We start from the raw sequence: 24,020 nt of genomic DNA on the forward strand, positions 1-24,020 counted from the left end.
ATACAGCCAAGGAAACCATAAACAAGACCAAAAGACAACCTCAGAATGGGAGAAAATATTTGCAAATGAAGCAACTGACAAAGGATTAATCTCCAAAATATACAAGTAGCTCATGCAGCTCAATATCAAAAAAATCAATCAACCCTCTCCAAAAATGGGCAGAAGACCTAAATAGACATTTCTCCAAAGAAGATAAACACATTGCCAACAAACACATGAAAGGATGCTCAACATCACTAATCATTAGAGAAATGCAAATCAAAACTACCATGAGGTACCACCTCACACCAGTCAGAATGGTCATCATCAAAAAATCTAGAAACAATAAATGCTGGAGAGAGTGTGGAGAAAAGGGAACACTCTTGCACTGTTGGTGGGAATGTAAATTGATAGAGCCACTATGGAGAACAGTATTGAGGTTCCTTAAAAAACTAAAAATAGAACTACCATCTGACCCAGCAATCTCACTACTGGCATATACCCTGAGAAAACCATAATGCAAAAAGAGTCATGTACCACTATGTTCATTGCAGCACTATTTACAATAGGCAGGATGTGGAAGCAACCTAAGTGTCCATCAACAGATGAATGGATAAAGAAGATGTGGCACATATATACAATGGAATATTACTCATTATTAAAAAGAAATGAAATTGAGTTATTTGTAGTGAGTTGGATGGGCCTAGAGACTGTCATAGAGAATGAAATAAGTCAGAAAGAGAAAAACAAATACCATATGCTAACATATATATATGGAACCAAAAAAAAAAAGGTCATGAAGAACCTCGGGGCAAGATGGGACTAAAGACGCAGACCTACTAGAGAATGGACTTCCGGGGTGGGGGAAGGGTAAGCTGGGACAAAGTGAGAGAGTGGTAGTGTATATATGGGCATATATACACCACCAAATGTAAGACAGCTAGCTAGTGGGAATCAGTCGCATAGCACAGGGAGCTCAGCTCGGTGCTTTGTGACCAGCTAGAAGGGTGGGATAGGGAGGGTGGGAGGGAGGTGCAAGAGGGAGGAGATACGGGGATACATTTATATGTATAGCTGATTCACTTTGTTATACAGCAGAAACTAACACACCATTGTAAAGCAATTATACTCCAATAAAGATATTAAAAAAAGAAAAAAATTAAAGGGCAGAGAACTCTGAAAGGGGTTTCTTCAATATTCAAGATATTATTACACAAAATATTCCTAGGATTAGTTGGGTTAACTTTTATCACATATAAGTTAATATAAAAACATTTCTTAAGATAAAAATAACATCTATACTCTTACCCTTAAAGACCAAATGTTCATGAGGCCACCTAAACCACCAGACACCAGGGCCAACCCATCAGAACTAAAGGCAACGGTCCGGACAGGGGTGATGTGTCCTCGCAATTGATAAACACACTTGGCTCCGACTGATTTCCTATATCCATCCTGCAATTCATTTTTATTTTTAACAAATATTGAAAAATAAAACAATTTATAGATTCAAGATTTACAATTCATTCTTGGAAATTTTATATTTCAGTATAAAATTGGGGAGGAGGGAAGGACAACTCTCTCATAAGGACTAGCCTGATGGAGAAAATAATAAGATATCAATCTGGTTCTCCTTTGCTGATGCTGTTTCATCTTTTTTGATACACTTCTAAGCTAGTTCTCTACTCTTCAAACGGGAAGAAATGACTACATTTAAGTTCCAATTATCCCTCAGAGATAGGAAAATTCTAACGTCTACCTTTTAATGAGTGTTTTAATTTTTAAATTTCACTTCATGTAATTTTCACTTTTAGCCTCTAACATTTGTGAATTGCACATGCTGGTGCTATACAAACAAGTTCCTCTTTCTGTTGGCTTATGGGTCTGTCTGTCCCATGGTATCTAATCTCATGTTTGCTCTGCAGGTTTTAGGAATGAAATAGGTAGGCCTGTCTAAAGGGCTACTCTTTAGCACAGAGAGCAAATCAGATTTATCTCTAGTGCTCCTACCTCTGCTTCTGTGATATTTTCCTCCCATTAGTGAGCTATCTACTCCTCCCTCCTCACCCCTTTCTCCCTGCCTTTAAGCTCCCTCTTCCTTTTAGTTATGAGACAGCATAATACCAGATATACTCATTTACCCAAAAATGACATAATGTATTTGTATAATGAACAAAAGAGAAAGCAACAGAGGTTGCAAACTGGCAACTCAGGGATACAATTCAACCGGCCAACCAGGGTTTTAAAGAATTTCAAGTCAGATGCCAATGTTTAATATTGGGAGATTTTACTTAAAACACTGAATTTTTGGTTTCCAACAACAAAAAATTTGACAATCTGGTAGCAATAGGCTCTCATTTCTGGAGGGTGGCAATCTCCTCTGTGGCAACTATGCCCTTTATATGAAGCATGTGCACTCCTGTGTGTGTGTGTGTGTTTGTGTGTGTGGGTGTGTTTTACCTTCTCCACAGCTTTGTGAATGAATTTATGTTACTTACCAAATGGCTCTGTGAGCATCTACCATAATTTTTTTTTTGGCCATGCCACGCGTCTTGTGGGATCTTAGTTCCTCGACCAGGGATTGAAGCCAGGGCCACAGCAGTGAAAGCACTGAGTCCTAACCACTGGACTGCCAGGGAATTCCCTGTCTACTGTAAATTTTTAACCTCTGTTTAAGGTAAGGGAATGGTTCTTCATAGGTGGAATTCTGGTATCAGTAGGAGATACTTTGAATAGGAGTGCTCCCGTGGTGTTCCTGCTTCACTGTACCAAAAACTTTAGCTTAGGACTCACCTATTGGTAGTGTTGATTATATACCATAAACGATCACCGCTCCATATTTATTGAACATCTCACCTTAACAAGCAATTATGGTACCTCTGACTTATAAAAAATTAGGCTAATTCAGAGAGCACACAAAGTATGACAATTATTCACGTTTCCCTAATGGCTCTTGACATTTGAGATACCGAGTAGGAGTATTACTTGATAACATATACTATCTGTGGTTTCAAATAAAGTCTTGAAAAACACCGGAATATTTACCTGGCAATTTGATTCCTGGTCCCACCATCCTTCTGAACTAGTCACACTGGTCTGTGTGGTATCTTGTGGAATACGCCAAACACATACTAAGCCACTCTGACAGCCACTTAAAAAATTTGATCACATAAAACCAAAACATGTCAATATGCAGAAGTAAAAATATTCTCAAAGAGCAATCAATTAAGACATGATAGAACTACTACAGTGTATTTTAAAAATTTATTTGTAGTAGTTATGCTATCATCTTTCACAAGAAATACAAGTAGGATCTATATTCTAACAATATCACACACGGTTAAGGAGATGGCATATCTTTGGATTACATATCCCAAGCTTCACATTGGAAAACTTCTTTATTTCCCTAAGGTGATCTTATGGTATTACACATTATAAGAACAGTAACTGGCAGTAAACTGTTTAAGATTATTGAGAAGCCACACTTAATGCAAGTAACAGTCTATACTAATATAAAAATTAAGACACACACAGACACACAAATTTACAACATACCTGGCCATTAGTAAATGCAACTTGGATCCTTTCCCTGGAAGGCTGCACCAAGCAATGCCATTTACAATAGATGGATGGCAGAGTGAATGTAAACAGCGCCAGCATCCTGCAACAGGCCCCCAGAGTTTCACATTTTCTTCTTTGGCACATGTCATAAGAATATGACCTGTTGGGTCCCACTTCATACTAATAAGAGTATCCTTAAAATGGTAGAGGTAGAAAAAAAATCATAGTAATGCTTCCTTCACAAATACTTTAAACTTAATAATTTATGACCTATACTTCTATCACTCAATTATTTTGAAATCAACATTTTATGCAAATTAGATACTGGCATATTATTTCCAATCACTAGACCAACTCACCCTTTAATATAGTCTGCACTATATATATTTGCTGCAGTCAAAGCTCAATAAATGTTAGCTGGATGAATGAATTATGAAATTCTGATTCAGAAGGGATATGTTATCTTTCATCACCATTTTTAAAGTTATTTTTATGGACTACTGATCATTAAAATATGAAAAACAAGAGACTTTTAAAAAAAAGCATCTCTTACACCAAAAACAGCTAATACTATGAGAATCTGGGACATGTCTTGTGTTTATATGGTTGTCATCATTGGGTTCTTCTGACTTTGTTTTTTTTGCCCTCCTTCCACCTTCCAGCTCCTGGCTTCATGCATTTATGTTACTTGCCTAGATGGCCCCATAAGCATCTGAACTGACAACCTCTGTTTAAGGCAAAGGAACCATTCTTCATAGATGGAATTTCTAGCATTAGTGGGAGGTACTCTGACAGGGGGTGTTCCAAGGGTAATCCTAATTCACTGTTTTGGTTTTACCCCTTTCTTAGTTCAATGGCTTTCTTACACAGACTTTTCCATTTATATACATGGTCCAAAGACTTTGTATAACAATAGAATATTAAATCGTAAGTGACTGATATAAAAAAGTTCTTTGAGAAACTAGTATCAAGCAATACTACAGTATAAAACAAGAAAAAGCAACCATCAGGTAAACATGCTTTACCTTATGTGCATCAATTAGAACAATGCCTCCTTTCTCAAGCGGTTCCTTTGTTCCCAATAACAATTTTCCATCAAAATATCCCACTGCAAATGGTCTGTCTTCACTGAACCAAGCAATGCAAGTTACAGACACTAACATGATAGAACAAAATAAAAATTTTAAAAAGAAAATAAGAGAGACTTATTTGTCATTGTCTCCCTTAAAAGACAGAGACTTTGCAACAAATATATACCTCTACAACCACTGCAAGTAAGTTTACAAACATCTCTTTAACACATTTAGACAAACTGTAAGCTTACAGCTGGGATTCCATGTAACCCACTTTAAAAGTGTTATTTGTAAATGACGAGGAGTACCTCATTTTTTAATCTTTCATTCTTTTGAAGTGGTTACTGAAAAACAGAGACAGGGCTTCCCTGGTGGCGCAGTGGTTGAGAGTCCGCCTGCTGATGCAGGGGACACGGGTTCGTGCCCCAGTCCAGGAAGATCCCGCGTGCCGCGGAGCGGCTAGGCCCGTGAGCCATGGCCGCTGAGCCTGCACGTCCGGAGCCTGTGCTCCGCAACGGGAGAGGCCACAATAGTGAGAGGCCCGTGTACAAAAAAAAAAAAAAAGAAAAACAGAGACAAAAACTGAATTCCCTTGCTGATTTTAAGTCACTGTATAAGGTTCTTTCCTTTTGGACCAGAATCTACCATGAAACTGAGAAGTGAAATAATCCAACTCTTAGAAAAAAAAATTTCCTGTCCCTTCTTTTGCTTAATATTGCCTATTCAGTGTGTTTCAATATTCTAACAAACATGTTATATTCTAACAAGCTATATTCATACTTGTTTCTTTAAGTATATGTAACACTGGAAGGCTACAAAAGAAGTAAAAAACAGTATCTGTGGAGTAGAATGAGGACATGGGAGCTGAGCAGATGTGAGAAAGACTTTTTACTGTATGCCTTTTTATTTATTTATTGTTTTGCTGCACCATGCGGCGTGTGGGATCTTAGTTCCCTGACCAGGGATCAAACCCGTGCCCCCTGCAGTGGAAGCGTGGAGTCCTAACCACTGAACCGCCAGGGAATTCCCTACTGTATACCTTTTTAAACTTAAAATTTTTTGAACCCTATGATGGTATTATCTATTTAAAAAAGAACTGGGTAAGAAAATGGCAGCCACCAGGAGGGCTCAGGCCAGTGCGTACTCTCCACAACTGCTGCTGCCCGTGTCTCTGTCCCCACAATGAGCCACAGCCACCCCCCGCCTCTGCAAGAGACCCTACAATACTATCAGACAAGGGCTATGGACCTTGAAGAAAGCAAATGAATATTGACTTGTAGTGATGGAGATGACATGTTTCTGGAGGATCCCCAGTATTCGCAGGAGACAGAAACTGAGAGTAATGACATTAGCATTACTCTGTGAATAAAAAGGAGCCGTGGGCTGTCAGGGGAGGACAGGGATTGCTAACTGGGCAGTGCACCCTTCATGCTGAGAGAGAAGAGAAGAGAGGGCGAGCTTTCCTCTCAGACATCTGAGAAGCAAGCGTGCTGTCCTCCAGGCCTCGAAACTGCATGGCTGTGCCTGGGATCTTCGAGATATCCTACTCCCCGAAAACATATAATAAAAACTATCTAGTAAGATGACTAGCCATCCAAAAGGAAGATAGTGAGAAAATAAGTAAAAGTAGGCTTCCTGCTATGACTTCTTAAATCAGGAACTTCCCTCCCCTTCTCCTCTTCCCCCCGTTTCCTTAATTTTACCCATTTGTTAACAATTTCATCTCCATCAATGATTATTATCTTTTTCCTCTTGGACATTCTTAACTTTCTAGAGAGACCTAGAGCCCACTAGAAGTGTTCAGACACTTGCACAAAGGATAAATGACTAATTTAGATCTTATTTTGCCAGTGATGTGTGGTAGGGGTTGACAAAGAAATATCTTTCAACTTAGTAACTAACTAAAATGAAATACCAACTGAACGATTTAGAAAACAAAACCAAAAGTAGTATTTACTCAGCATATGCCAAAAAAGTAAATCTATTTGACTGGGGGGAACACTTTCTCAACCAGACACAATTCCAGTCACTTACCATCCTTTCGATAGCAATGCTCCAATTCTCGACGGTGCATGGTGGATACATCAACAACTTCAATCAGTCCTAGAGATCCATCCATCCGTCCCACCAACAATAATTCTGGAGATTCTCCTGACCAGGCTAAGGATGGACCCTCTTCTGGCCAAGCCAGGGCAGATACCCAGTGAGGCTGAATATCTACTAACCCTTTTCCTCCTGAAGAGGGAGAAAATGTTAACTAGTTGTCACTTAATTCTTAAAAACAATAACAAGAACAAAAATACGTACTATCTAATTTAATACACTCAAAGCAGTCCCCAATTTCATAATAGCCTACTAATGAGTAAGACTGCAAGGCAAGATCCTTCATTTATATACTACATATGATTATCAAATTCATAGCTTTTCTGTAACTATTAATATGACAAAAATGATCGCTTTATAGGAGAAAGAATAAAGGAAAATAATCAACATACAAATGTCAAACACTTAAGTCCTTTCCTAATAATTACTGAAAACCAAATTAATATATAAAATTTACCTACAGTTAAGGCTAGCTGTTCCTTCAAATGTACGAAATAGAACAGCTATTACCCAAACATGCAAAAGCAAACAAAAGTGCTGGTAAGCCCAAGATTACAATAATAATTTTTACTTTCCAGAGAGGTTATTAAAAATTAACAAGAGTTTGTCCCTGTGAAACAGATAAAATTAATAGAAATATTTCAGGTGATTCAAAAGAATACATAGCTAAAAATGCAGTGATTGCTACTTCTCCTCAAATCCTACCCTGAATGCTGAGTGGTACATAGAAAGAATTTTTAGTTTACAACTACCAGGTTAATTGAAACTCCTAGAAGGAAAAGTCAGGAAATGAACACTTTCTCTTTAATTTAAACCATACTATGCATAGATTTTCACAGTTGATGAACAGATTGTGAGATTCAAGGTGAAGGGAAGCCAATATTTGGACTTAGAAGGCTAAGAGAAAGGCTTTTTTTTAAAAAAGTAGCTTCAGTAGTTTACTAATATTTATGTGACTCTTACCATTAACTTGCCAGATATTCACCATCTTTTCCAAAGCCCCAGCTAGATATTTGCCACTGATACTCCAGGAAACAGGTGAGAAACTTGGATCACTAGGTGATCCCAGGCTTTCCTCAGCATCACCTTCCCTAGAATATAACAGATATGTATGGAATTCTAATCCCCATGATCACAAAGTAAACTAAATCCTAAACCTTTAAATAAGCGTTTTATATAGACTATAGTACATAAACGCAGATCAAAAGCTTTTACATTTCAAAAGCCTGGCTAGCAGTATTTGACAATCACATAATTGCTAGTGTTTGTCATAATGTGAAAAATGTAGAATTACAAAAGAGTAATACTTAGACAACTGATCATTTAATGTAGTACATAATTTGTCAACAAAAGTATTCTGATTCCATATGGGTTATACATATGGTTATTACTCAGAGCACACTGACTCTTGTTTGCCTAATAGCTAGGGATGTTTTATAGCTAGCTATAAAAATATAAAAGATGCTACACTGTGCTACAGAAAAAATATCATTACCCTAATTCCTAAATAATCCTTGAAGAATGATGGAAAATTAGCCTACTGTTTTATAGAATTGAAGATTTATAATGCTGGCATAGTAGACCTTGATTTAATTTTGAGTAAGCTGACAGATATTGACAGTATTTTTATTTTCTAAATTACTATCTTGCAAATTAAAAAAAAAAACACTGGAGACTGTTCTAAGAGAAAAAGTTGTAAAAAATTTTAGTGACAATTTGAGTACACTAACACAACCAAGATGAAGCATGTTTAGGATTGTCTTTTTTTTTTTTTTTTTTTTTTTTGCGGTACGCGGGCCTCTCACTGTTGTGGCCTCTCCCATTGCGGAGCATAGGCTCCGGACGCGCAGGCTCAGCGGCCATGGCTCATGGGCCCAGCCGCTCCGCGGCATGTGGGATCTTCCTGGACCGGGGCATGAACCCGTGTCCCCTGCATCGGCAGGCGGACTCTCAACCACTGCGCCACCAGGGAAGCCCAGGATTGTCTTATTTTTAAATGTTACCCAAGAGAGCTAATGTCAGTACTCACAATCTGTTGAACACACAGGTCTGTTGCAGTGAATACTGCTTCTTGGTGACATTCCACACCCGGATGGTGCCATCATTGCCACTTGTAGCCAAGAGTCCTTTTTTATTACACCAAACACAAGTCATTACCTAGAAAAGATTAAAAGTCCAGCAATATTTGAGCAAGTTTTAATTCAAATGATTCTATAATTTGAAAGAGTTCTATCAAATTAAAAAAAAAATCTACCATGAAATTGTAAAAGAAAAGTATCCATGTTATAAAACAACATGCATAGTCTTCATTCTTTTCTAACCGGCTTGTAAATATACACCTATTTGAAGTATAGCTTTGAAGTACTATGCCCAAACTCATCTGAGTTACCTTAGACCTGTTCACAATCTTTACTAAACATGCTTATTTAATTAAAAAACATTTATTTAATTCAATAAAATGGAAATATTCAGCATGTTCTATAAAACTAATTACACAGACTAAGAAATGATTAAATTGGTAAAATACGGGTCAGTCTTCATTTCCTAAACTACCCTTGTCACTGCTCAGGAGCCCAGTGGGCTCCTAAAAACTAAACTAAAACAGGGAGACCAATTGCTTCTTTTCCTGCATGTATAAACCCTCATCTTTTGTGAGGCTATACCTTTGGTTTTCTTCTCATCTCCCATCTGATTTTCCCATTTGTATAATATTATATCATATAGTATACAACACACACATGTAGAGAAAGGAGAGTTGGTTACCTACCAGACAAATAACTGATAATTTAGCTTGTGTGTGTGTGGGTATGTAAGAGAGAGACAGAAAGAGAGACACACACCCATGATCTGAACTTTAAGCTCTTGGAGAAGAGGAGAAACTATTTTATCTTACATAAGGTGATCGACACACTTGGGGGTCAAAATACATACTCTGTTTTGATGAGCCTCCAACTTGATAAAGGAGCATTTTCTGAGATCTCCTCCCATATCAGCGAGTGTCTGTGGAGTAGTTTGGTTGTCGCGGTCATGTGCAGCAAGAGTGCGCACAAGCTGTTGAGCAGCCCATTGCCTATGCTGTGAGGATAGCCTGGAGGAGAGGCAGCAGGCTGCCAAGGCGTTAGCCAGCTCCAGAGGGCCTACAGCAGAAGGATCATAGGAAGGATGGGCATACAATTGGGCAGTTAAACCTGCTTAAACAAAACAATGAAATGATGCCCAGGTGAGAGCTGGTTGGTGGTGAACAAACAAAAATGGGTTAAACTATCTTTTAAGAATTAGCACTTTTTCAAGCAATCATTTCACTAAGATATGCATACAAGGTATAAAGCATTTATCTCACATCAAATTCTATATTAAATCTGATTCACTGCAAATGTACATTTATATACACTAATCAATAGTCTTTGCTCTAAGGATATACCGACTTAGAAGGCAGCAGAAATCATTTTAAAGCCAGGGCAGAGGAAGCATGCCCTGAAGAATAAGAGTTTGGCTTTTGCTTTTCAAAAGTGATCTTAGGGACTTCCCTGGTGGCGCAGTGGTTAAGAATCTGCCTGCCAATGCAGGGGATATGGGTTCGAGCCCTGGTCCGGGAAGATCCCACATGCCATGGAGCAACTAAGTCCATGCGCCACAACTACTGAGCTTGCGCTGTAGAGCCCGTGAGCCACAACTACTGAGCCCGCGAGCCACAACTACTGAAGGCCGTGCACCTAGAGACCGTGCTCTGCAACAAGAGAAGCCACCACAATGAGAAGCCCGTGCACCGCAACGAAGAGTAGCCCCCGCGTGCAGCAACTAGAGAAAGTCTGCACAGCAACGAAGACCCAGTCCAGCCAAAAATAAATAAATGAAAAATAAATAAATTTTTTAAAAAAGTGATCTTAATAGCCAGTCAAGGGAATGCACTAATAGATCCAAAAGCCCATCTCTCTTGGCCAAATGGTCCTGATGAAGAGAAGGGTAAGTACTGTGTTTAAGTAGTCCCTTCAAATTGTATCATCTTAAGACAAAGAAAAAAATAGCACTACTTTATATAAATTATATTCAGGAAGCCTACCAGGATTATTATCTATGGTGACCCAAACCATAATCTAATAAAATAATCTAATCAAACCAAGACTTATTTGGTACATTTTCTAATATTTGTTTCCAGGCACAATGAAAAAGTATCCATGCACTTTTCTTATGATCTAACTTAATAAGTATACATGATGTTATGTAATTCATCACATACAACAATGCAAAAACATATTTTTAAAAACATATCAAATTGATTAAAAGACTGTATATTTAAATCGTATGAAACTTACCTTTCTTTTCAACTTCTGATTTATCATAATTAGGTCTCAGTTTGGCCCCTTTGTCTGCTAGTAATGCCACAAGGGCCTGAGTTACAACAAAATTTGGGGAGGTTACAAGCTTATTCTCTTCAGCAATTCCTCGGAGAAAGCTAGGTAGAAACTTTCGCTGAATTGGATCATCGACCGTGGTAAGATTTACCCCTGTTGCAGCAGAAATCAAGTTCTGAAGAGGCAATCAGAACAAACAGGTTTAATCTTTACATATAATTTTGGAACAAAAAGAAGATTTTATCTCAAAAGGTTCTTTAAGAATTGGCTGGAAATAAGCAATGCAATAAGAAAAGCACTGAAAACTATCCTACCTGTGTACACAACTGCACCAGGAGTTTTGCAGCACTAGGAGTGTTTGATGCTAGACATCCCACTGCTGTGCTCAGATAGGCCAGGCAAGAAATGGGCTTGTTGGCCTTGCTGTGCCCACCTCGTGAGCGTTCTGAAGTGCTTGCCATGGCAGAAGGGCTGGTGGAGAGGCCAGCTCTCCCTGCTGCAGCCAAGCACATTAATCGAACCAACGTTCGGATATCGGTAAGTCCCAGAGATTCAAGACCAGCAGCCAGGCTACAACTGGAACCACTGCCAGGAAAGGAAAACACTTTAGATGCATAAAGAAAATAAATTTAAGGGACCATCTGGAGCCCCACATATCATCCATAGCACCAACAACCAAAATAAAAGGCAAGCTGCACTATCACTAGTCATACAAGTCCTTAGAGATGTCCAAAACTATTATGTAAGCTGGAAACTGCTCTGAAACTTTTTTATTTTAATAAATATGGACATACTTAAGTATACCTGAATTACCAAAGTATAACTTACAGAAATGTTTACAAATCATGAATTTTCACAAACTGAACAAACCTATGTAACCACCTTCCAGATCAAGAAACAGAACATTACCAATACCCCAGAAGACTGCTTGGGCCCTTCTCAGTCTCTAGGCCTTCAAAAGTAACCACTATTCCAACTTTTTAAGGCCATAAACCAGTTTTGCCTGTTTCTGAACTTCATATAAATAGAATGATAAAGTATGTATTCTCTTCTGTCTGGCTGCTTTTACTCAGCATTATGCTTGTAAGATTCATCCACGTTGTTGCATTACAGCAGCAGTTATTCCTTTTCATTGACACAGAGGCATACTGTGGAGATGTTCGGGTTCAGTTCCAGACCATCACAATAAAATGAATATTGCAATAAAGAAAGTCACACAAGTATTTTTGGTTTCCCAGTGCATATAAAAGTCACGTTTACACTACACTGTAGTCTGTTAAGTGTGCAACAGCATTAAGCCTAAAAGAACAATGTACAGGGACTTCCCTGGTGGTGCAGTGGTTAAGAATCCACCTGCCAATGCAGGGGACACGGATTTGAGCCCTGGTCCGGGAAGATCCCACAAGCCGTGGAGCAACTAAGCTCCTGTGCCACAACTACTGAGCTTGCGCTCTAGAGCCCGCGAGCCACAACTACTGAGCCCGTGTGCCACAACTACTGAAGCTCGCGAGCCTATAGTCCGTGCTCCGCAACGAGAAGCCACCGCAAGGAGAAGCTCGCGCACCGCAACGAAGAGTAGCCCCCGCTCGCTGCAACTAGAGAAAGCCCGCACGCAGCCAACGAAGACCAAACGCAGCCAAAAATAAATAAACTTATTTTTTAAAAAAGAACAATGTACATACCGTAATTTAAAAATAATGTTAACCATCATCTGAGCCGTCAGAAATCTTTTTGTAATAGTAACATCAAAGATCACTGATCACAGATCACCATGACAAATAATAATGGAAAAGCTTGAAATATTGCAAGAATTACTAAAATGTGACATAGAGACATGAAGTGAGCAAATGTTGTTGGAAAAATGGTGCCAATAGACTTGCTCAACACAGGGTTGCCACAAACCTTCAATTCGTAAAAAAAAAAATGTAATATCTGCGAAGCACAATAAAAAAAGATATGCCCGTATAAATGAAATTAAGCACAATTCATTTATCCATACAGATGAGAGCATGGGGCTATTATGAATAGTACTGCTATAAATGTTCTTGCTTATGTCTTTGGGTGCACATATGTAAGCATTTCTGTTGGATATACACCCAGAAGTGTTTTTCTGGGTCACAGAGTATGCTAATATTCACCTTTAGCTGGTACTATCAAAGAGTCTTCCAAAGTAACTGTCTCAATTTATTTTTCTCACCAACAGTGTATGAGAGTTCTAAGTGTTCCACACCGTCATGATCACTTTTTTCCCCCCAGTCTTTTAAATTTTAGCCATTCTGATGGGTGTGTAGTAGTATCTCATGGGGTTTTCATTTTCATTTCTCTGAAGACTAATGTGACTGAACATCTCATTGTTCATGTTTATTGGCCACTTTGAGAGCCTCTTTTGTTATTATGTCCATTTTTCTTTTGGGTTGTCTGTCTTTCTCTTACTGGTTTATAAGAATTCTTTACATATTTTGTTGGTTATATGCATTACTAAGATCATCTCCCATTCAGTGTTTTTTTTTTTCCTTTAACTTTTTTGCCTTTTTACTTCCTAAATGACTTGCTAAACAGAAGTTCTTTTTTAATGTAGTCCAATTTATCAATTGTTTTCCTTAAAGTGAATGTCTTCTGTGACTTGCTTAAGAAATCTCTGGTTGTTCCAATATCAAGAATAAAATCTTCCTCTGTTGTCTTATAGAAACTTTATTGATTTACATTTCACATTTAGACCTAAGAGCCACTTGGAAATACTTGCTTTATATAGTTTGAGGTTGGGGCCAAGACTCATTTTTTTTCCTTAAGTGAATAAACCATCTGACCTAGCCCAAGTTACGGAAAAGACCATCCTTTCCTCACTGCTCTGTAATGTAAGCACTGTCATAAATCAAATGTTTATCTACAAGTGTGAGTCAGTTTCTGAACTTCATTTTCCACAGTTCAAACTGTCTAGTCTTAAGCCAACCCCATACAGTCTCATCTAAGTATTTTTTTAAATATCCATTTTTTTAAATTTGTTTATTTATTTTTGGCTGTGTTAGGTCTTCGTTGTGGCGCTCAGGCTTTCTCTAGTTGCGGCGAGCGGGGGCTACTCTTCGTTGTGGTGCACGGGCTTCTCATTGCGGTGGTTTCTTGTGTTGCGGAGCATGGGCTCTAGGTGTGCAGGCTTCAGTAGCTGTGGCTTGCGGGCTCTAGAAAGCAGGCTCAGTAGTTGTGGTTCATGGGCTCTAGAGTGCAGGCTCAGTAGTTGCGGTTCACGGGCTCTAGAGCGCAGGCTTAGTAGTTGTGGCGCACGGGCTTCGTTGCTCCGCGGCATGTGGGATCTTCCCGGACCAGGGCTCGAACCCATGTCCCCTGCATTGGCAGGCGGATTCTTAACCACTGTGCCACCAGGGAAGTCTTCATCTAAACTTTGAGTTCTTCTTTCAGGGTCCTTCTTTCTTCGTGATTTACTGTTAAATACCCCTACTTAATCATTTCCTAAATGGATGTCTTTTACGTATTCTTGGCACTCTTCCCTTTTTTAACATTATGCTCCACAGTATGAGCATAGCAAGAGTCTCCATGATGGAATATACAGGCTGACTTAGCTACACAGTTGGTAAACTCTGCAAAAATCTCACTCGACCTTTTAGTTTTACCCTACACCAAATGGATCAACAGCCTTGGTTTCCCATTTCAGATAATAAAATAAAATTTTCAGTTTACTCAGTTACTATAACCGCAATATTTTCTACCTAATAAGAGCTAAGCATTAACTGAATGACTGACTGACTGACTGAATTAATGAATGAATGAATAATAATGATGACTATGTCTAACTTCTTTCATTCAACAGTAGCTATTCAAGTTTCTAAAACTTCTATCCTCCCAAACAATAGCAGACTCCTGTCTAATACATACTAGAAACTAAGTTAACATCTTTTGACACAAAATAACACTTACCTGACTGAGAGAAGAGACAGAGCTCTCATGACCATGGTTCTGGCCAGAAGAACCTGAGCAGCAGCAGTCACTCTCCTTAAAGCCACCACCCGGTCATGAGGGTTTGCTAAGGCAGCTGCCTGTTCACCTAATGTTATTCTCCCGGAGGAACTCTTTTCTACAGAGCCATGGCAACCTGAAAAAAATAACATTTTGCTTAGTTTATAAGAAGGTAAGAAAAAAAATAGCCGGACTACTGAAAAAATTTTCCATTCTACCTAGGTTCTAGGCTACCAGGAAATAAAGCAAATCAATGTGTTTTGCTCATCTGGAACTTTGTTATACAGAAAATTGCTTGGGAAAAATGGACATTTCTAAGTCAATGATCTATTATAGGAAAAATATGATTCTTAAATTTTTTTGGTTTTATTTATTTTTGCTCATGTATCACTTCTACTGATATTAACAAATATAGTAAAGATATAGTTTTTAAAATATGCTTTGAGTACACATAAAGGGCTGAGTCACCAGTACTGCGCCAATTCTTTATTTAGTATTCCATACAGCAAAAAGTTACCATACCCTCGCACCGAAATTAAAAAATACTGCAAAATGGTTTTTATTCATTTCCAGGTTTCTCTTAACACAAAGTTTAAAACAAAACCCCCTACATTTTATAAATTTTCTTTTTATCACTTCAATATTTTATAAAAAGAAATATCAGAAACTTAATATTATACTAGACCTTCAAACATTAGAATAACTGGCTAAAGATACTTGATGGGATAGAAAATATTGAACCCTTATTATTATTAACCTTTACCTTATTATTATTATTATTTACTTTTCTAAGAAGCAAATTAATATAGCCTCTATAAAATCCATGCCAATCAGCATTTCAAGTTTACCTATTTGCATCAGAGTTTCTTCCATACTGTTGGTCGCTGTTACCATTGCTACTGATGCTCCCAACGGATCACTGTCAGGGAACTGGACTGGTTCTGGTACAATGCGGCGGTCGTTTAAACCAAGTGGTCCAGCGAGTAATTCAAACTCTTCTTCACCCGTTAGCTTTTCCTCTTCATCAACATCCAACATGTCCCAGTCTTCTGGAATTTAAATAAAGAAGTGTATGGTATGTGAATATAAACATGAAATAACTCTGCTGGCAATGGTTATTGTGAGATATGTCTAAAATGCAGATGGACTGAAAGCCGAGCGCCTACAAAGTGAACTACGGCACCATCTCCTGGTGACCCAACCAAACTGCACTCCTGAGTTAGAGTGAGACTAAGGGAAAGGGAGGCAGAGCAGTCAAATCCATTTAAACCAAAAGCACATGTTACAGTTGGTAATGGACGTTTCAACTAATAAAAAATACTGTTATGGGGCCAACAAAAAGTTCTTGACCCCGTCCATAATCATTAGGAAATGAGTTACTTCAAACAAATGAATGCTTCAGATAAACTGATGCTCACTTCAATTTTTTATCTTCTACTTTCCTCAATTAGGATGGAAGTTCAAAATGTACTACATACTTTCCCTACTTTGAAAAAATATGTATGCCACCTGAAATTAACATTCTGTGGCAAAGCTAGTATTAGGACCCAGGTCTTTTTCCTTTGACTTTTAAAACTAGGGCTGTTGCTACCAAACTATCTTGAACTTTTGGGGGGAAGTTTAAGTTAACATGTACATAAATACAAACAAACACATGAAGGTAAGTTTTAGTAACAGATGTTAAGCAGAAGGTACATACAAAAATACATGTGAAATAAAGAAGCTCTCACAACAACTACCTTCATACACACTGTCCTGCTTGCCAATTAGATCTGGAGCTTGTCCCTTGTACCTGCACCAAACACGAAGAACATTGTTTTTATATAAAACGGTTAGTGCCCCAAAGTGCAAATTATGTCATTAGGACATTTTAAAAAGTCATTAATAAAGCAACACAAAATTTAAAAAGTGTGTTTCATGTTATGGGCTAATGTAATAAAAACTATTGGTATTAAGTGTTTACAAAATCAATGACTATTTTACCAAAATACTGGGGAGGTTTCTAGGTTACCTACATAAGGCTTTTAATCAAAACCTATTCCAGAACATCTTAAAGACTTTAATAGTTGACAATAAGGGCAAAAACCCTACTCAACAGCAAACAGTTGCTATTCAAGGGTATAAAGAAGTAATATTTTCATGGAAGCTCATTTAATCTAAACAGTCTATATTTTTCATCAAGAAAAAAGACCTTAAGATGTCAAAACTATGGTGAGAAACACCAAAGAAAAAAATTGAACATAAGCCTCCTGAAGGTTAAAGCAAGGGTCCCACTCACAACTGGACAACAAATTAAAGGTTAACACAGTCAAGCTCCGGTGAAGAACCTGAGGCCATACCACTGTTCCCAGACTACAGGCTCCCACCTCTGGCAGGAACTTGAATTCTTCCACCTCCCTCATCCTTGTCCCCAATTCAGCAATCATAGGTCTTTATAAAGGAAAGGTTAAAGGTTACTCCTCACATAAAAAAGCTACAATTCCCATGTCTTAATGAGAGATACTTTATATACTTCGATCAGAGGGTATGGTTATCTATCCAATTTCAAGGTACCTTTCAGAACTTGTTGCCTTGGATTTGGTCTTCAGGGCTAAGTACTTTTCCCTGCAGCTGCCACACAGCAGGTAGTATGGATTTCCACTCCCACATTCACCACCGAACCAGCCATCCACATAGGAGCCGTTGCTGCGATAGCCTTGGCGGTTTGCACTGCGCCCACAGCCTGGGTGATTTCTCTTCATGTGCTGATTGAAGCTGACAACACTGCACTCACACAGTTCACATACCACCACTTCTTCCCTGTCTTCAGACTCACAAACATGCTGCACAAAATAATTTCATATCAAATTATTAGTCAAGTTAACATAAAATTAAGAAGAGGTAAAAAACATCATTTATTATATTAAATTAACAACTTTGTTTACATATCCTGGAATATTTGCAAGATGTTCATCAAGGCTATATAACGAAGTTCTTTCAAATTAAAATCCAGATCACACAGTCTGAAGGTGTTCTTTGCCCCTTCCTCACACTAGTAAGTGACAATAAAAGTAACTGACTATCCTACTGAGAAAAAAGTTATTAATAAAAATGACAATCTGCCCCATCTCAAATGATTTAAAATCCCTCCAATGAAAACTACTTTCATCTGACCATAACACGCATATCTATTTTCTGAATTTCTAAGAAGTCATTTGGATTCATTTATCTTATTAACATAATATGGTATATGCTCTTTCCTATAGAACTTATACCTGTGAACTTCTCACTTTCCCTGCTACAAAAAGTGTAATGCTAAACAATGTAAACATACAAACCCATCATGTACCCTGCCCTTGGATGGAGGCATTTACAAGATCTAGGTGGCACTGGTTCCTAGAATGAGGCATTACAGTGATTAAATAGAACCTATAAAGAAGAAGAGCATGCATTCAGATAGCAAGGTAAGCACAGTAGCCATGTTAAACACCCAGGAGAGCTGACTGGGACCTGATGCCTATTTTGTAATCTATCTTTGATATCAGAAATCAAATTATCACAGCACGGCTCTATTCATCTAGTCTGGGGAGAGAAGCAATAAAATCGCACAGAGAAAGCAACAAGAGAGACTTTTTCTTACTAGTTTGTAGGTATCAAAGTAACCTCAAGTGTTAAAGCCCCAAACTTTAGGATGAGATGTCAGACTTTTCCGAGTGTTACAACTCTAGGAAATGCTGTTATTAGTAAGCTGTATGAACAGGAGGGCAGGAAAATAAGTCAGAGCAGCCCCCGCTGCAGTCACACACACCCAGGTAGGCCAATCCAGTACCTCTGGGATCCACATTCCCAGAATATCGTTGTCACTGGTCAGGTCTTGTCCAAACATAGCTTCCATCGCTTCATCATCAAGATCAATTTCCAATTCCTCATCTAAATTAAAGTCATACAATGCCCCTGGGTCTTGTTGCAAAGATATTCCTTCTCTCCGACTTTGATTCCTATGGGCCTGCACAGAGCGGTATAACCCCGCTCAGAACAAAACAAGAAAGGCATTTTATTTGCATGTATAAAATAATTCTGAATATTTTGCCAGTTCTTAACTGCCATACAATGCAGGTGAGAGCCTACCTCAGCTGACTTATTGGATTCCAAACCACAGACATAAAACTTTACCTAACATATATATATATATATATATATATATATTCCTCTTCTGTGAAATGGGGATAATAGTATTCATCCCTTGCAGAGCTGCTGACAGGTTTAAATAAGATAATCTATGTAAAATATTTCATAATGTTTGTTACATAGAAGAACACTCAATAAATATGGGCTGTTATTATCCTTTTAGTTTTTTTTTTTGTCAGTCGCTTTCATTAAATATTAAATACACATCCTATACGTTCTAAGACAGTCTCAGTTTTTCTGTTTCCATAAATTACTGAATCATTATTTACGTTTTAATAGTTCAAAGATTAAACTCTGTTTTGACAAATGACATATTCTAGATTTTAGTTTGGAAAATATATTCCCTATAATTTAAATTTCACATGCCCAGAACATAATCTTAAAAATATTTACTAAGAAAAAAAATATTTACTAAGGTAATGAAAAAATATATCTTTGCTTATCTGGGCCTTACCTAGTAGTGAAGCCCTAAAATTCACAAAGTACATCAGAAAAGCCAGTGCCTACTTTGGCACAGTGCTCTTTCTAGCTCCTTCTCATCAGTGATGCCTTAAACATGCATCTTCACTTCTTAAATTGTAAGTATTTTGAGGGCAGAGAGAGCATTTATGAAATTTCTCAATATTTACAAGTGACCAGTATAGCCTTCTTCACCCAGAGGGAACTTAAAAATAAATCTATGAACGTATGCTGTGATTTAAATTATGTAAAATTATATAAATGCATAGAAAGTAATATGCAAATAGTTACTTTTAATGTGGAGGTACTGAATACTTAGTATCATTAGTTTACATCTTCTTTAATGTTGCTTTTACATTTACTTTAAAATATAAACAAACTATGTAATACTTTCACCAAGAGAAGGATGTGAAACATACACTTACCTGCTCTTGCTAGCAATGTTCGAGCAGCTAAATCAAACTTGTGCCTTCTTGTAACTGCTGAGCGACCCCTAGCGGGTGGTCCACTTCCAGAAGCTGCATTCTCTACATGATCCAGATTATCAGGGCTAAAAGAGCAAGTTTGAAAGCAACACACATTTTTAAAAATCATCATGAACAGAAAGCACAGGTGCAAGCTTGCTTGTAGTACTTTTTCCTCCAAATATTATCGAGAACAAAATATGTTTGTTTGTTTGTCTGTTTTGCGGCATGCGGGCCTCTCACTGCTGCAGCTTCTCCCGTTGCGGAGAACAGGCTCCGGACGCGCAGGCCCAGCGACCATGGCTCACGGGCCCAGCTGCTCCGCGGCATGTGGGATCCTCCCGGACCGGGGCACAATCCCATGTCCCCTGCATCAGCAGGCGGACTCTCAACCACTGCGCCACCAGGGAAGCCCCAAAATATGTTTTGAAACATATCTTTTGTGTCTGGCTTATAAATATGTCATATTGCCCTGAGCAATAATTTTATCTGGTTTTGAAATATACCAACAATGAAATTACGCTTAATGCAAGTTTAAATTCAAATGAGGTCAATGGCCTTAACTAAATCCTAAATGATTAAATACTTAAAAATTGAAACGACTGGGAATCCTTGCCTTGGAAAAACAGATATTTCAAAATAAGTTATGAAAATTTTCATTAAGCTTGTCAGAAAAAGTCTGCATATTAATATAAGACAAGAGCCCCCCCATATAACTTCATGAGCTAAAATGACACGAAGATTTAAAGTCATAAGAAGTGCTGAAGGGGGAGGATTTTAGAAAGAATTACAGAATATTTTATTACATTTCTTTTTAGGCTAGGCATTATCAGAGAATTCATTTCACAACTTTAAAAAGGGGGGTATTGTACTGGATATTAAAAACTAAAGAAGAAATGAAAATATAAACCCATATTAAGAGACAGAAAAGATTTAAAAGTCCATTTCTATTGAATGCACTACTTTAAGTCAATTTATATTAAAATGAACATTCTAGTTTATATCTCTTATGTAAGATAAAATTATTTTATCAGCATGTTTACTTTATTTCAGAATAAACTTATTTTAATTTTTAGTTTCTTCTTTTAACCAATTTTATATTAAAATTATTTCCTTATTTTCATAAAAACATCATTCAAGTCAAAACCTGTCATGTCATTCTGTTAAGGGTGCTTCACAGAAACATAAGCTTGTAACTGAAATGTCTACCTTTTCATCTCTCTCTAGTTATCAAACTTATATACCATTAGAAGCATCTATGAAGGGACATAATGGGGTTCTTGGGGTACCATTTATAACACATGGAACAGAAATATGGAAATTGGAATTTCACCTTTCACTAAAGCCTTCCTCCATTTCAGCAGCATCAGCTGATGGTATGTCTCCTGGTGACTGCAAATAGCAGGGATCGTTTGACTTCCCACCACTGCCTACAACTGTGGCTCCGTGCCTTGAGTCGGCTGTGCTGCCTGACTGGGGCTCCTCCTCATCCTCATGCCCAGGGTGCTCTATCATCCACATGGCAAGGACAGTGATGTTCTGGGCATCAGCCTCTCCTCGAGCACCTGAACAGGGGGAAAAAAAGGTCTAATACTGACCTTGGGCAAAATAATTAGTTATTCATGCTATCAGTTTAACACTGTCTGCTATGTTGCCACTGTAACTGAATCTTGCGTTAAAAATCTTACAAACCTTTATGGCCTCTTAAAAAACATACTGCCTTTAATAAAGATGGTGCTTCTCATAACTGCATATAATGATACATAAAAAGTTACAGTAAGAAAAATAAAAGGAATACAAATTGGAAAAGAAGAAGTAAAACGGTCACTGTTTGCAGATGACATCATACTATACATAGAAAATCCTAAAGATGCCACCAGAAAACTACTAGAACTAATCAATGAATTTGGTAAGGTTGCAAGATACAAAATTAATGGACAGAAATCTCTTGCATTCCTATACACTAACAATGAAAGACCAAAAAGAGAAATTACGGAAACACTCCCATTTACCACTGCAACAAAAAGAATAAAATATCTAGGAATAAACCTACCTAAGGAGAAAAAAAGACCTGTATGCAGAAAATTATAAGACACTGATGAAAGAAATTAAAGATGACACAAACAGATGGAGAGATATACCATGCTCCTGGATTGGAAGAATCAATATTGTGAAAATGACTATTCTACCCAAAGCAATCTACAGGTTCAATGCAATCCCTATCAAATTACCAAATGGCATTTTTCACAGAACTAGAACAAAAAATTTCACACTTTGTATGGAAACACAAAAGACCCCGAACAGCCAAAGCAATCTTGAGAAAGAAAACTGAGCTGGAGGAATCAGGCTCCCCAACTACAAAGCTACAGTAATCAAGACAGCAAGGTACTTGCACAAAAACAGAAATCTAGATCAACGGTACAGGATAGAAAGCCCAGAGATAAACCCATGCACCTGTGGTCACCTAATCTATGATAAAGGAGGCAAGAATAAACAATGGAGAAAAGACAGCCTCTTCAGTAAATGGTGCTGGGAAAACTGGACAACTACCTGTGAAAGACTGAAATTAGAACACTCCCTAACATCACATACAAAAATAAATTCAAAATGGATTAAAGACCTAAATGTAGGACTGGACATGATAAAACTCTTAGAGGAAAATATAGGAAAAACACTCTTTGACATAAATCATATCAAGATCTTTTATGACTCACCTCCTAGCATAATGAAAATGAAAACAAAAATAAGCAAATGGGACCTAATGAACCTTAAAAGCTTTTGCACAGCAAAGGAAACCATAAACAAGATGAAAAGACAACCCACACGTTGGGAGAAAATATTTGCAAATAAAGCAACGGACAAAGGATTCATCTCCAAAGTATACAAACAGCTCATGCAGCTCAGTATCAAAAAAACAAACAACCCAATCAAAAAGTGGGCGGAAGACCTAAGTAGACATTTCACCAAAGAAGACATACAGATGGCCAAGAGGCACATGAAAAGATGCTCAACATCACTAATCATTAGAGAAATGCAAATCAAAACTTCAGTGAGGTATCACCTCACACCAGTCAGAATGGTCATCATCAAAAAGTCTACAAACAATAAATGCTGGATAGGGTGTGGAGAAAAGGGAACCTCCTGCACTGTTAGTGGGAATGTAAATTGATACAGCCACTATGGAGAACAGTATGGAGGTTCCTTAAAAAACTAAAAATAGAATTACCATATGATCCAGCAATCTCACTACTGGGCATATACCCTGAGAAAACTGTAATTCAAAAAGACACATGTATCCCAATGTTCACTGCAGCACTATTTACAATAGCCAGGACATGGAAGCAACCTAAATGTCCATTGACAGAGGAATGGATAAGAAGATGTGGTACATATATATAAAGAAATATTACTCAGCCATAAAAAGAAATGAAACTGGGTCATTTGTAGAGATGTGGATGGACCTAGAGTCTGTCATACAGAGTGAAGTAAGTCAGAAAGAGAAAAACAAATATCAAATATTAATGCATATATGTGGAATCTAGAAAAATGGTACAGATGAACCTGTTTGCAGGGCAGGAATAGAAACACAGACGTAGAGAACGGACATGTGGACACAGCGGGGAAGAGGAGGGTGAGATGAATTGGGAGATTAGGTTTGACATGAATACACTACCATGTATAAAACAGATAGCTAGTGGGAACCTGCTGTACAGCACAGGGAGCTCAGCTCGGTGCTCCGTGATGACCTAGATGGGTGGGATGGGGAGAGGGGGGAGGTCCAGCAGGGAGGGGACACATGTATACATATAGCTGATTCACTTCACTCTACAGCAGAAACTAACACAACATTGTAAAGCAATTATACTCCAAATAAAAAAACATTAAAAAAATTA

General features: G+C 37.9%; 1 protein-coding gene across 4 annotated transcripts in view; it reads right to left on the reverse strand.

The window, feature by feature from the left end:
• Positions 1 to 24,020, reverse strand: part of HERC1 (HECT and RLD domain containing E3 ubiquitin protein ligase family member 1) — a 215,740-nt gene that overhangs the window by 40,112 nt on the left and 151,608 nt on the right. For 3 of the 4 annotated variants that reach the window (XM_027123252.1, XM_027123251.1, XM_027123254.1), the window contains 17 exons: positions 21,461 to 21,692; positions 20,089 to 20,213; positions 18,825 to 19,045; positions 17,591 to 17,859; positions 16,777 to 16,829; positions 15,886 to 16,086; positions 14,999 to 15,173; positions 11,383 to 11,653; positions 11,030 to 11,243; positions 9,648 to 9,907; positions 8,746 to 8,873; positions 7,680 to 7,807; positions 6,648 to 6,848; positions 4,566 to 4,696; positions 3,535 to 3,734; positions 3,025 to 3,130; positions 1,288 to 1,434 (listed from right to left, as the gene is read on the reverse strand). In XM_027123252.1, the coding sequence (XP_026979053.1) occupies positions 1,288 to 1,434; positions 3,025 to 3,130; positions 3,535 to 3,734; positions 4,566 to 4,696; positions 6,648 to 6,848; positions 7,680 to 7,807; positions 8,746 to 8,873; positions 9,648 to 9,907; positions 11,030 to 11,243; positions 11,383 to 11,653; positions 14,999 to 15,173; positions 15,886 to 16,086; positions 16,777 to 16,829; positions 17,591 to 17,859; positions 18,825 to 19,045; positions 20,089 to 20,213; positions 21,461 to 21,692 (3,062 nt within the window). The remainder of the gene's footprint in view (positions 1 to 1,287; positions 1,435 to 3,024; positions 3,131 to 3,534; positions 3,735 to 4,565; positions 4,697 to 6,647; positions 6,849 to 7,679; positions 7,808 to 8,745; positions 8,874 to 9,647; positions 9,908 to 11,029; positions 11,244 to 11,382; positions 11,654 to 14,998; positions 15,174 to 15,885; positions 16,087 to 16,776; positions 16,830 to 17,590; positions 17,860 to 18,824; positions 19,046 to 20,088; positions 20,214 to 21,460; positions 21,693 to 24,020) is intronic. The other variant, XM_027123253.1, reaches the window with a different exon arrangement.

Source organism: Aethalodelphis obliquidens, unplaced genomic scaffold (genome assembly GCF_003676395.1).
Source record: "Aethalodelphis obliquidens isolate GAN/ISIS:26980383/991018 unplaced genomic scaffold, ASM367639v1 scaffold26, whole genome shotgun sequence".
NCBI lineage: Eukaryota > Metazoa > Chordata > Mammalia > Artiodactyla > Delphinidae > Aethalodelphis > Aethalodelphis obliquidens.